The sequence below is a fragment of the Salmo trutta genome, chromosome 22 (assembly GCF_901001165.1).
Source record: "Salmo trutta chromosome 22, fSalTru1.1, whole genome shotgun sequence".
In the NCBI taxonomy this organism is placed as follows: domain Eukaryota; kingdom Metazoa; phylum Chordata; class Actinopteri; order Salmoniformes; family Salmonidae; genus Salmo; species Salmo trutta.
The window spans coordinates 42,870,788-42,884,518 of NC_042978.1; the positions used below are offsets into that span (position 1 = coordinate 42,870,788).

Below are 13,731 nucleotides of genomic sequence, written 5' to 3' on the forward strand. Positions count from 1 at the left end.
TAGGAAGAAACCTAGAGAGGAACCAGGCTATGAGGGGTGGCCAGTCCTCTTCTGGCTGTGCCGGGTGGATATTATAACAGAATATCAACACATCTGTGCTGCTCGATCACTCTTGACCATTGTTACTGTAATGTCTACAATGCCCTCCCCCGTCCTCCCTTCGGCAGATCAGATCACGCCTCCATTTTCCTATAGGCAGATACTTAAAAAGAAAATACCCGTAGTAAGGACTATTCAATATTGGTCTGACCAATCAGAATCTATGCTTCAAGACTGTTTGATCACCCAGACTGGGAATAGTATTATCGTATACACTGACTCAGTGACTGAGTTCATCAGGAAGTACATAGAGGATGTTGTTCTTACTGTGATGATTAGAACTTATCCAAACCAAAAAAACGTGGATAGATGGCAGCATTCGCTCAACTGAAAAGCGCTAACCATCGCATTTAATCACGCCAAGGTGACTGGGAACACGAACGTGTACAAACAGACCAGCTATGCCCTCCGTAAGGCAATAAAAGAAGCAAAACGGCAGTACAGGGACAAAGTGTAGTCACAATTCAACGGCTCAAACGCAAGACGTATGAGGCAGAGATAATCAGGAATAATAAGGGGAAAGCCAGCCACATTTTGGACACTGACGCCTTGCTGCCGGACGAGCTAAAAACAAGAGGAATACCTATGTGAGAATCCTGTTCATCGACTACAGTTCAGCCTTCAACACCATAATGCCGTCCAAGCTCATCACTAAGCTCAGGGCCCTGGGTCTAAACCCCTCCATGTGCAACTGGGTCCTAGACTTCCTGACAGGCCAACCCAAGGTGATGAAGGTAGGCAACAGCACATCCGCCACGCTGTTCTTCAACATGGTGGCCCCACAAAAGTGCGTGCTCAGCCCCCTCCTGTACTCCCTACGTGGCCACGCACATCTCCAACTCAATCAAGTTTTCTGACGACACAACAGTGGTAGGCCTGATTTGCCAACAACAACGAGACAGCCTACAGGGAGAAGGTGAGGGCCCTGGTGGAGTGGTGCCAGGATAATAACCTCTCCCTCAACGTCAACAAAACGAAGGAGATGGTCTTGGACTTTAGGAGACTGCAGAGAGACCACGCCCCCATCCATGTTGAGAGCCCGCCTCCATCCACGTGGAGCGGGGCCGCAGTGGAGAGGGTGAAAAGCTTCAAGTTCCTCTGCGTACACATCACATCACTCCCCTCATCAATCTACACACAATAATCCATAATGACTAAGCAAAAACAGGTTTTTAGACATTTTTGCAAATGTATTAGAAATAAAAAAAAACGTATCACATTTACATTAGTATTCAGACCCTTTACTCAGTACTTTGTTGAAGCACCTTTGGCAGCGATTACAGCATCGAGTTTTCTTGGGTATGACACTACAAGCTTAGCACACCTGTATTTGGGGAGTTTGTCCCATTCTTCTCTGCAGATCCTCTCAAGCTCTGTCAGGTTGGATGGGGAGTGTCGCTGCACAGCTATTTTCAGGTCTCTCCAGAAATGTTCGATCAGGTACAAGTTCGGGCTCTGGCTGGGCCACTGAAGGACATTCAGAGACTTGTCTCGAAGCCAGTGCTGCGTTGACTTGGCTGTGTGCTTATGGTCGTTGGAAGGTAAACCCCTTCCTGTTGGAAGGTAAACCCTTCGCCCCAGTCTGAGGTCCTGAGCGTTCTGGAGCAGGTTTTCATCAAGGATCTCTCTACTTTGCTCCGTTCATCTTTCCCTCGATCCTGACTAGTCTCCCATCCCTGCCGCTGAAAAACATCCCCACAGCATGATGCTATGTTCCGGACTCTGACATTGCTCGTTCTGATATTTCTTAATTTCTTTATTTTTTTTTGTGTGTGTATTGTTAGATATTACTACACTGTTGGAGCTAGAAACATAAGCATTTAGCTACATCTGCGATAACATCTGCAAAATATGTGTATGTGACCAATAACATTTTATTTGACAAGTAAAAGATTTTGGACCATACCAAGTTTTTCAATTTGAACAAAAGTAGATTGCATGGCTTTCTCTCACACACCCCCCCCAACCTCTCTAACCGGTAACCTTCAACAACGCTCTCTGTGTCACTGACTGGTCCTACATCATGGGATGATGTTAGAGAGCACACACACTGGGGCCTGTTACCTTTGACCTTAGTGACCTTTCCCTTCTCAGCTTTGATCTCTTTGAACCCTGACCTCTGCCCCCCCCACCACCACCAGGCTCGGCAGAGGATGACCTTATCCTAGAGGTGGTGATCATGATAGGGACGGTATCCATGGATGACTCCTGTGCTGCCACAATGGCCAAGTCTGGCATCATCCCTGCTCTCATCGAGCTGCTCAACGGTAGGTAGTAGTTAGGACCCATGCTCGGGTCCACTATATAGAGGGTTAATGTAAAGATAGAGCAGAATGGAGGTTATTTCAGTGAAATACTACATTCTTCAGGGGAGCTCTATGTGTGCTGTCCTCCATATGTCTGTGCCTGTGTGTCAACCCAACAGGAGGACGATCAGATTGTCTATGTGTTGTTTCACCTCTCTCTGTCTCTGTCTCTGTCCCTCCCTATAGCCCAACAGGAGGATGATCAGATTGTCTAGGTATTGTTTCACCTCTCTCTGTCTCTGTCTCCCTATAGCCCAACAGGAGGATGATCAGATTGTCTAGGTGTTGTTTCACCTCTCTCTGTCTCCCTATAGCCCAACAGGAGGACGATGAGTTTGTGTGTCAGATTGTCTATGTGTTCTACCAGATGGTGTTCCACCAGGCCACCAGGGACGTCATCATCAAGGACACACGTATCCTTTCTCTTCCCACAATACAATTCATCTCCGAACTACAGCCCAAATGATCCTTCATGCCCTACTCCTAAATTACTTAAAACTTCACCCCATATTTACCTCACTCTGTATTATGTGTTACCGTGGTAACCAACAGTACCACCCTATACCATGTCTCTGCTTCTTTCAATGTGAGTTTCCGTCGCAATAACAATCACCCTATCAATGACCTCAGTGCTCCACACAGTGTAATGCAGTACAGTTGGAATCAGAGGCGGTGTACGTAAAATTACAAATGGCTTGTGGTAATATTTGCTAGATGTTTTTCTTTCTGTGGAGAATATTACAGAGGGATCTCTCCCAAGTGGTCTGCCTTGGGAGAGGCTTTCTGCTTTACAATATCTCTCTCTCATCACAGGAAATGTAAGAGTTGTTCATTTGGCCACAGGGCAACTGTCTCGTGTCTCCTTTCAAGAAATGAAAGAGAAAAAGCAGTCTTTCCTCGCTACGTTTCTTTCTGTCACTGTGATCTTGATTAAACATCGTTGAATGATGTGTCTGAGGAGAAAGAACAGCAAAATGATAGGGTAAAGGGCTAGAAATGTAGAGACAGTATCCCTCTCCCTCCCTCTGTTGTCCCCTCCCTCCCTCTGTTGTCCTCTCCCTCCCTCCCTCCCTCCCTTCCTCTGTTGTCCTCTACTGGACTCCCTCTCTCCCTCCCTCCCTCTGTTGTCCCCTCCCTCCCTCCCTTCCTCTGTTGTCCTCTACTGGACTCCCTCTCTCCCTCCCTCCCTCTGTTGTCCCCTCCCTCCATGTGTTGTCCTCTACTGGACTCCCTCTCTCTCTCTCTCCCTCCCTCCCTCTGTTGTCCTCTACTGGACTCCCTCCCTCCCTTCCTCTGTTGTCCTCTACTGGACTCCCTCCCTCCCTCCCTCTGTTGTCCTCTACTGGACTCCCTCCCTCCCTCCCTCTGTTGTCCTCTACTGGACTCCCTCCCTCCCTCCCTCCCTCTGTTGTCCTCTACTGGACTCCCTCCCTCCCTCCCTCTGTTGTCCTCTACTGGACTCCCTCCCTCCCTCCCTCCCTCTGTTGTCCTCTACTGGACTCCCTCCCTCCCTTCCTCTGTTGTCCTCTACTGGACTCCCTCCCTCCCTTCCACTGTTGTCCTCTACTGGACTCCCTCCCTCCCTCCCTTCCTCTGTTGTCCTCTACTGGACTCCCTCCCTCCCTTCCTCTGTTGTCCTCTACTGGACTCCCTCCCTCCCTTCCACTGTTGTCCTCTACTGGACTCCCTCCCTCCCTCCCTCTCTCCCTCTGTTGTCCTCGACTGGATTCCCTCCCTTCCTCTGTTGTCCTCTACTGGACTCCCTCCCTCCCTCCCTCTGTTGTCCTCTACTGGACTCCCTCCCTCCCTTCCTCTGTTGTCCTCTACTGGACTCCCTCCCTCCCTTCCTCTGTTGTCCTCTACTGGACTCCCTCCCTCCCTCCCTCTGTTGTCCTCTACTGGACTCCCTCCCTCCCTTCCTCTGTTGTCCTCTACTGGACTCCCTCCCTCCCTTCCACTGTTGTCCTCTACTGGACTCCCTCCCTCCCTCTCTTCCACTGTTGTCCTCTACTGGACTCCCTCCCTCCCTCTCTCCCTCTGTTGTCCTCTACTGGACTCCCTCCCTTCCTCTACTGGACTCCCTCCCTCCCTCCCTCTGTTGTCCTCTACTGGACTCCCTCCCTCCCTCCCTCTGTTGTCCTCTACTGGACTCCCTCCCTCCCTTCCTCTGTTGTCCTCTACTGGACTCCCTCCCTCCCTCTGTTGTCCTCTACTGGACTCCCTCCCTCTCTCCCTCTGTTGTCCTCTACTGGACTCCCTCCCTCCCTCCCTCTGTTGTCCTCTACTGGACTCCCTCCCTCCCTTCCACTGTTGTCCTCTACTGGACTCCCTCCCTCCCTTCCACTGTTGTCCTCTACTGGACTCCCTCCCTCCCTTCCTCTGTTGTCCTCTACTGGACTCCCTCCCTCCCTCCCTTCCTCTGTTGTCCTCTACTGGACTCCCTCCCTCCCTCCCTTCCTCTGTTGTCCTCTACTGGACTCCCTCCCTCCCTTCCTCTGTTGTCCTCTACTGGACTCCCTCCCTCCCTCCCTCCCTCTGTTGTCCTCTACTGGACTCCCTCCCTCCCTCCCTCTGTTGTCCTCTACTGGACTCCCTCCCTCCCTCCCTCTGTTGTCCTCTACTGGACTCCCTCCCTCTCTCCCTCTGTTGTCCTCTACTGGACTCCCTCCCTCCCTCCCTCTGTTGTCCTCTACTGGACTCCCTCCCTCCCTTCCTCTGTTGTCCTCTACTGGACTCCCTCCCTCTCTCCCTCTGTTGTCCTCTACTGGACTCCCTCCCTCTCTCCCTCTGTTGTCCTCTACTGGACTCCCTCCCTCCCTCCCTCTGTTGTCCTCTACTGGACTCCCTCCCTCCCTCCCTCTGTTGTCCTCTACTGGACTCCCTCCCTCCCTCCCTCTGTTGTCCTCTACTGGACTCCCTCCCTCCCTCCCTCTGTTGTCCTCTACTGGACTCCCTCCCTCCCTCCCTCTGTTGTCCTCTACTGGACTCCCTCCCTCCCTCCCTCTGTTGTCCTCTACTGGACTCCCTCCCTCCCTTCCTCTGTTGTCCTCTACTGGACTCCCTCCCTCTCTCCCACTGTTGTCCTCTACTGGACTCCCTCCCTCTCTCCCACTGTTGTCCTCTACTGGACTCCCTCCCTCCCTCTGTTGTCCTCTACTGGACTCCCTCCCTCCCTCCCTCCCTCTCTCCCACTGTTGTCCTCTACTGGACTCCCTCCCTCCCTCTGTTGTCCTCTACTGGACTCCCTCCCTCCCTCCCTCCCTCCCTCCCTCCCTCCCTCCCTCTGTTGTCCTCTACTGGACTCCCTCCCTCCCTCTGTTGTCCTCTACTGGACTCCCTCCCTCTCTTCCTCTGTTGTCCTCTACTGGACTCCCTCCCTCCCTCCCTTCCTCTGTTGTCCTCTACTGGACTCCCTCCCTCCCTCCCTTCCTCTGTTGTCCTCTACTGGACTCCCTCCCTCCCTCCCTTCCTCTGTTGTCCTCTACTGGACTCCCTCCCTCCCTCCCTTCCTCTGTTGTCCTCTACTGGACTCCCTCCCTCCCTCCCTTCCTCTGTTGTCCTCTACTGGACTCCCTCCCTCCCTCTGTTGTCCTCTACTGGACTCCCTCCCTCCCTCTGTTGTCCTCTACTGGACTCCCTCCCTCCCTTCCACTGTTGTCCTCTACTGGACTCCCTCCCTCCCTCCCTTCCTCTGTTGTCCTCTACTGGACTCCCTCCCTCCCTCCCTCTGTTGTCCTCTACTGGACTCCCTCCCTCCCTTCCTCTGTTGTCCTCTACTGGACTCCCTCTCTCCCTCCCTTCCACTGTTGTCCTCTACTGGACTCCCTCCCTCTCTCTCTTCCTCTGTTGTCCTTTACTGGACTCCCTCTCTCCCTCTGTTGTCCTCTACTGGACTCCCTCCCTCTCTCTCTTCCTCTGTTGTCCTTTACTGGACTCCCTCTCTTCCTCTGTTGTCCTCTACTGGACACCCTCTCTCACTCTCTCTCTTCCTCTGTTGTCCTTTACTGGAATCCCTCTCTCCAGAGGCTCCTGCCTACCTCATTGACCTGATGCACGACAAGAACGCTGAGATACGGAAAGTCTGTAACAGCACACTGGACATCATCGCTGTGAGTGTCTGTCTGTCTGTCTGTCTGTCTGTCTCTGTCTCTGTCTCTGTCTCTGTCTGTCACCTCTCTAGGCATAATGTCTCATCCCCAAGTTACCGTATATCATGAATGGTATTCTTCCTGGTTAATCAGGAATCAATTCCTGCTTCTTCTTCTTCCAATTCATTTCTAAATGATACCTGAGCCAAAATCCTGTTTTCCTGATCCATCCCTACTTAATGTAGGTAGGCACAGAGGAAATGGTACTGTTCAGATTGCCTGGACTGGGAAACTAAATTCCTGGGTCAGATTTTGATTGACAGGTGTGTTTTAAGTCCCAGTCATAGTGTGATCTGTCACAGACCTGAGATCAGTGTAATTAGCAGTAGACTACAGCCAGCCGGGCTGTGGGCTGTGGAAGGTAGTGGGGGGAGAGGAAGTGTTTCATTGAAATTATCAGTGAGAACTATTAAGCTGTGAACCACATGAAAGACCAGGACAGGCTCTGGAGAATGTCAGAGCAGAACAGGGAAGGTGAGAGAGAAAGCAGACCCTGCCTTGGAGAGACACACACACACATTCTCACTCACACACACACACACAATCATTAGTCTTCAGAGCTGCTGGCTACCTTAGCAGCACACGTCATTACTGTGTGTTCTTGAATCGTTCCTCTTTGATCACACACAGCACACACAGCACACACACACACACACCCCTCAGAGAGCGAGAGAGAGAGAGAGAAACTTACGTATAGATGGTTTTTCTAGGTCAGACAGAAACGTAATTCATGGGGATATTCTTAGATTCCGAATTTCTCTAAGGAGGAACATTGGAAATGCTCTGAACATTGTTTAATATCGGCTGACTCCTTTACTCTTAGACATCATGAGCTCAGCTTTCTAGTTATGATGGATTAGGCTTCATATCAAGCCCTTACTACAGACTAATAGTCCTGGTGAAATCAGCAGTGTAGTCATTAATCCACTTTAGCCATGTCATAAGTCTGCACTTTGACAAAAAGTGTCACTGCCACTTTGGGCCCTGCGATGCGACAATGGGTCCGTTTGAGGCCTGGGCCTCGAAAGTCTGTCAGCGGGCTCTGCTCTGGGTCTAGATGATTAATCTGCAGGGCCTGAGCATGAAGCACAGCGGCTCAATGAAGGCCTTTATCTCCCACATGGCCCCCGCAGAGAAAGGAAAACAGAATCTGTGGATGTCCTCAGCCTTCCTCAGCCAAGCTACACACACACCACGCGCACACACACACACACACACACACACACCCACCCACACACACACACACACACACACACACACACACACACACACACACACACACACACACACACACACACACACACAGCCCCATCGCAGCACCATCCATCGCACCACACCACATTTTTATTAGTAACAGCATCAAAAGGGTGCTGGCACACAGAGCAGTGCATTGTGGGATGCTCTAGTAGTCTGTGAGGGATCTGACAGTCCCTGGATGGAACAATATAGCAGTCAGTGTTCGGGCCCATTCCCCAGCCCTCCCTGATGCCCTGCCAGCCACTCTCCTAAAGCTAATTACACTGTTAGTTTAGTTTCCCCAGCCCTCCCTGATGCCCTGCCAGCCACTCTCCTACAGCTAATTACACTGTTAGTTTAGTTTCCCCAGCCCTCCCTGATGCCCTGCCAGCCACTCTCCTAAAGCTAATTACACTGTTAGTTTAGTTTCCCCAGCCCTCCCTGATGCCCTGCCAGCCACTCTCCTAAAGCTAATTACACTGTTAGTTTAGTTTCCCCAGCCCTCCCTGATGCCCTGCCAGCCACTCTCCTAAAGCTAATTACACAATTTGTTTAGTTTCCTCAGCCCTCCCTGATGCCCTGCCAGCCACTCTCCTAAAGCTAATTACACAATTTGTTTAGTTTCCCCAGCCCTCCCTGATGCCCTGCCAGCCACTCTCCTAAAGCTAATTACACAATTTGTTTAGTTTCCCCAGCCCTCCCTGATGCCCTGCCAGCCACTCTCCTAAAGCTAATTACACTGTTAGTTTAGTTTCCCCAGCCCTCCCTGATGCCCCGCCAGCCACTCTCCTAAAGCTAATTACACTGTTAGTTTAGTTTCCCCAGCCCTCCCTGATGCCCCGCCAGCCACTCTCCTACAGCTAATTACACTGTTAGTTTAGTTTCCCCAGCCCTCCCTGATGCCCCGCCAGCCACTCTCCTAAAGCTAATTACACTATTAGTTTAGTTTCCCCAGCCCTCCCTGATGCCCTGCCAGCCACTCTCCTAAAGCTAATTACACAATTTGTTTAGTTTCCCCAGCCCTCCCTGATGCCCTGCCAGCCACTCTCCTAAAGCTAATTACACTGTTAGTTTAGTTTGGAGGCCTCACTCTCCTAAAGCTAATTACACTGTTAGTTTAGTTTCCCCAGCCCTCCCTGATGCCCTGCCAGCCACTCTCCTAAAGCTAATTACACTGTTAGTTTAGTTTCCCCAGCCCTCCCTGATGCCCTGCCAGTCACTCTCCTAAAGCTAATTACACTGTTAGTTTAGTTTCCCCAGCCCTCCCTGATGCCCTGCCAGCCACTCTCCTAAAGCTAATTACACTGTTAGTTTAGTTTCCCCAGCCCTCCCTGATGCCCTGCCAGCCACTCTCCTAAAGCTAATTACACTGTTAGTTTAGTTTCCCCAGCCCTCCCTGATGCCCTGCCAGCCACTCTCCTAAAGCTAATTACACTGTTAGTTTAGTTTGGAGGCCTCACTCTCATAAAGCTAATTACACTGCTAGTTTAGTTTGGAGGCCTCACTCTCCTAAAGCTAATTACACTGTTAGTTTAGTTTGGAGGCCTCACTCTCCTAAAGCTAATTACACTGCTAGTTTAGTTTGGAGGCCTCACTCTCCTACAGCTAATTACTCTGCTAGTTTAGTTTGGAGGCCTCACTACACTAAAGCTAATTACACTGCTAGTTTAGTTTGGAGGTCTCACTACCCTAAAGCTAATTACACTGCTAGTTTAGTTTGGAGGCCTCACTACCCTAAAGCTAATTACTCTGCTAGTTTAGTTTGGAGGCCTCACTACCCTAAAGCTAATTACTCTGCTAGTTTAGTTTGGAGGCCTCACTACCCTAAAGCTAATTACTCTGCTAGTTTAGTTTGGAGGCCTCACTACCCTAAAGCTAATTACTCTGCTAGTTTAGTTTGGAGGCCTCGCTCTCCTAAAGCTAATTACACTGCTAGTTTAGTTTGGAGGCCTCACTCTCCTAAAGCTAATTACACTGTTAGTTTAGTTTGGAGACCTCACTCTCCTAAAGCTAATTACACTGTTAGTTTAGTTTGGAGGCCTCACTCTCCTAAAGCTAATTACACTGTTAGTTTAGTTTCCCCAGCCCTCCCTGATGCCCTGCCAGCCACTCTCCTAAAGCTAATTACACTGTTAGTTTAGTTTGGAGACCTCACTCTCCTACAGCTAATTACACTGCTAGTTTAGTTTGGAGGCCTCACTCTCCTACAGCTAATTACACTGCAATTTAGTTTGGAGGCCTCACTCTCCTACAGCTAATTACTCTGCTAGTTTAGTTTGGAGGCCTCACTACCCTAAAGCTAATTACTCTGCTAGTTTAGTTTGGAGGCCTCACTCTCCTACAGCTAATTACACTGCAATTTAGTTTGGAGGCCTCACTCTCCTAAAGCTAATTACTCTGCTAGTTTAGTTTGGAGGCCTCACTCTCCTACAGCTAATTACACTGCTAGTTTAGTTTGGAGGCCTCACTCTCCTAAAGCTAATTACACTGCTAGTTTAGTTTGGAGGCCTCACTCTCAACCTCCATTATAAACTGGGTGGTTAGACCCCTGAATGCTGATTGGCTGATAGCCGTGTACCACAGGTATGACAACACATTTGTTTTTACTGCTCTAATTACGTTGGTAACCAGTTTATAATAGCAATAAGGCACCTCGGGCTTTTGTGGTATATGGCTAATATACCACGGCTAAGGACTGTGTCCAGGCACTGCGTCTTGCCTAAGAACAGCCCTTAGCCGTGGTATATTGGTCATATACCACACCCCCTCGTGCCTTATTGCTTAAGTAACCCATCCTAATGTCTCTCTCTCGCTCTCTCTCTGTCTCTCTTGCTCTCTCTCTCTCTGTCTCGCTCTCTCTCTTCTCTCTCTGTCTCTCTGTTTGTCTCTCTTTGTCTCACACACTCTCTGTCTCACACACTCTCTGTCTTGCACTCTCTGTCTCGCTCTCTCTGTCTCTCTGTGTTTGTCTGGCTTGCTCTCTCTCTCTCTGTCTTTGTCTCTCTCTCTCTCTCTCTCTCTGTCTCTCTCTCTCTGTCTCTCTCTCTCTCTCTCTCTGTCTCTGTCTCTCTCTGTCTATTGTAGGAGTATGATAAGGAGTGTGAGAGAAAGATCCAGAGTGAGAAGTTCCGCTGGCACAACGCCCAGTGGTTAGAGATGGTGGAGAACAGAGCCATGGGAGACGACGGAGAACCCTCCATGTTTGGAGACGACGGAGAACCTTTCATGCACAGCGGAGACATTCTGGAGAGACCCGACCTCTTCTACACCGCAGGTATACATGGAGGGATTTAGGGAGGGAGGGAGGGAGGCAGAGACATTCTGGAGAGACTGACCTTCTCTACAGCGCTGGGACAGGGCGAGAAAGAGGAGGAGGGAAGGAGAGGGAGGGGGGGAGAAAGAGAGGGGGATGTGGTATGGATGAAGTGAGAGTGAGATGAGGAGGAGGGAAGTACAGTAGTGAACTTGTCTCTAACTTTGAGGTGTATGTCTCTCTCCCCCCAGCAGATGGTACCATCAGCCCAGAGTTCTTCACAGACTATCAGAACGGAGACATTGGCCAGGCTGGGGGCTTTCCTGGCAGGTGAGCTCATAGTAGGGAAAGGGGTAGACTGGACTTCTATCCCCATCCCCTGGAGGCTCCTTTGGGGGGGTGGACTGGACTTCTATCCCCAATATGTAGCGAGGGAGCAGGCTTTAACAGGCCTAATATGTAGACAGGGAGCAGGCTTTAACAGGCCTAATATGTAGACAGGGAGCAGGCTCTAACAGGCCTAATATGTAGACAGGGAGCAGGCTTTAACAGGCCTAATATGTAGACAGGGAGCAGGCTCTAACAGGCCTAATATGTAGACAGGGAGCAGGCTTTAACAGGCCTAATATGTAGACAGGGAGCAGGCTCTAACAGGCCTAATATGTAGACAGGGAGCAGGCTCTAACAGGCCTAATATGTAGACAGGGAGCAGGCTCTAACAGGCCTAATATGTAGACAGGGAGAAGGCTCTAACAGGCCTAATATGTAGTGTTGAACACATTTTTAGTTCCTCTACTTCGTATGCTGTTAAAATGATGAATAGTTGTGGAAATGGAGAGTTTATTGAGAGTAATTTGTCTTATTTATTATCGAACATCTCCTTGCGTGCGATAAAGCTTGTGTTGAAGGTTTTTTCCTGTGCAAGTATGTTTGTGTTGGCTGCTTTTGAGAGGCTTGCTGTGGAGAGTAGATAGAATGCCACAGTTATTTTAGATGGAGGGAGGGAGGGAAGGAAGGAGAAACAGAAAGCAAAGAGAGAGCTACGGAAAGGAACAGAGCGAGCGAGCGCATACAAGGCTTTTTCCTCAGCTCTTTGTAACTGATACCTTTTAAATATACTGAGCGAGCTGGGGGAATTGGCGTCTGTGAGAGTGTTTTAATTTGGCCAGTGTACTCCAGAGTGATCCAGGTTAACACAATAACCAAAGCCAGCTCCAGCTCTTATTTTAAACTAGGTGTGAAACATGGTGTGAATGGGGTCTTTTAAATCGTTTTAATACAATCACTGTTATTTGTATAAATATGATAACAAGCTATTTTATATGAACTATATAAAATGTCTCTAGTCCTGGGTCGTTGGGAGAGAGTGGCCCAATCCTCGGAAAGTTCAAATAAGTCCCAGCAGCCTCAACGGGCCGGGCACCGCAAGGCTGAACGAGGGCGCCGTTCGTGCCACCGCGTGGAAAGAGAAGTGTCTGGGTTTCACTATAGGTGCACAACAGCGTGTGATTGGAGAGTTTCTGACCCCCCTCAACACGCAGACGGCGAATCAATGAGTGCTTTGAGAGGCTGTCAGTGAGTGACAGCAAGGAGAGTGAGACAGGGAGGGAGGAGGAGCTGATGATTTAGCCCTTGAGCAGTGGGTAGCTGTAACCTGAAGAGTGACAGCCTGGGGAGAGATCAAAGCATTGTGGGGTGAGAGCGAGGGCCGGAGAGAGGTGAGGCTGGAGGAGACAGACGTATGTATGGGCTTGGAGGGAGCAGAGGGTCATGGGAGCAGAGGAAAAGGCCTAATTCTCTTCCTGTGCACTACGGCTCCGCCCCCTGTAGAATGTGTCCCCAATCCCTCACCCCTACACCCTCATCCTGGCTTCACTGGGTCCTGCAGGGCCAGGCTGGGAACACTAGGACCCTTTGTCTGCGAACACAACCCTCCCTCTTAAAATGTCACAACACACGCGCCTGGAATGAGGTGAGAGACGAGCTGATTTATGTCTCACATCACTGTATGATGTTGATCAACTGGTTGTTGATCAACTGGTCCTCTTTCCTCCACAACCCTACCACCAGAACCAGAGTCCAGGCGCTGACCTGAGGTCCAGCTGTGTCTCTGTCTCTCTTTCTCCTAGGCCCAGGGTGTAGTCAGACATGCAGGCCAGCTATCCAGGCAGCCTGTGAGGCAGCCTGTGAGGCAGCCTGTGAGGCAGGCAGTCAGGCTGTGTTACTCAGAGCTCCAGTGTTTCTCCAGGCTCTTTTAGCCTCTCAAATCCCCCCTGACAGCCGTAGCGTGCGGAAAGGAAAAATACATATTTCTGCCCAGTGAAGGAGGGAGGGATGGGGCATGGGGAAGAGGAGGTGCAGGGTGCATAACTGATCGTTGGAAGTGATTTGGGTTAAAAACAACACGTAATTATGGGCGCTCGCAGGGGCAAAGCAAACAGCTCGTATTTTAGTGAGCTAGAGGATGTCCGGCCTGGCGGGCCAGCGACTGACTGCGTATAGACCAAGAGAGAGGGGGAACGAGCAGGGTGGAGGGGAAGAGAAGGGACATGCTGTCGTTTGTCGAGGGGTTAACTCACTCTGTCTAGTTAACTAACTCACACCCAGTCTGAGGTAACGAGACGGTCATGTTGACCCGACCACACAGCTGAACATTCAGACCAGCTGGTCAGAGAAGAGAGACGACCGA

General features: G+C 50.4%; 1 protein-coding gene across 3 annotated transcripts in view; it reads left to right on the plus strand.

The window, feature by feature from the left end:
• The window catches only part of kifap3a (kinesin-associated protein 3a), a 31,698-nt gene that overhangs the window by 16,884 nt on the left and 1,083 nt on the right, over positions 1 to 13,731 (plus strand). For 2 of the 3 annotated variants that reach the window (XM_029708054.1, XM_029708056.1), the window contains 5 exons: positions 2,241 to 2,366; positions 2,720 to 2,818; positions 6,429 to 6,514; positions 10,874 to 11,063; positions 11,294 to 11,372. In XM_029708054.1, coding sequence (XP_029563914.1) covers positions 2,241 to 2,366; positions 2,720 to 2,818; positions 6,429 to 6,514; positions 10,874 to 11,063; positions 11,294 to 11,372 — 580 coding nt within the window. The remainder of the gene's footprint in view (positions 1 to 2,240; positions 2,367 to 2,719; positions 2,819 to 6,428; positions 6,515 to 10,873; positions 11,064 to 11,293; positions 11,373 to 13,731) is intronic. The other variant, XM_029708055.1, reaches the window with a different exon arrangement.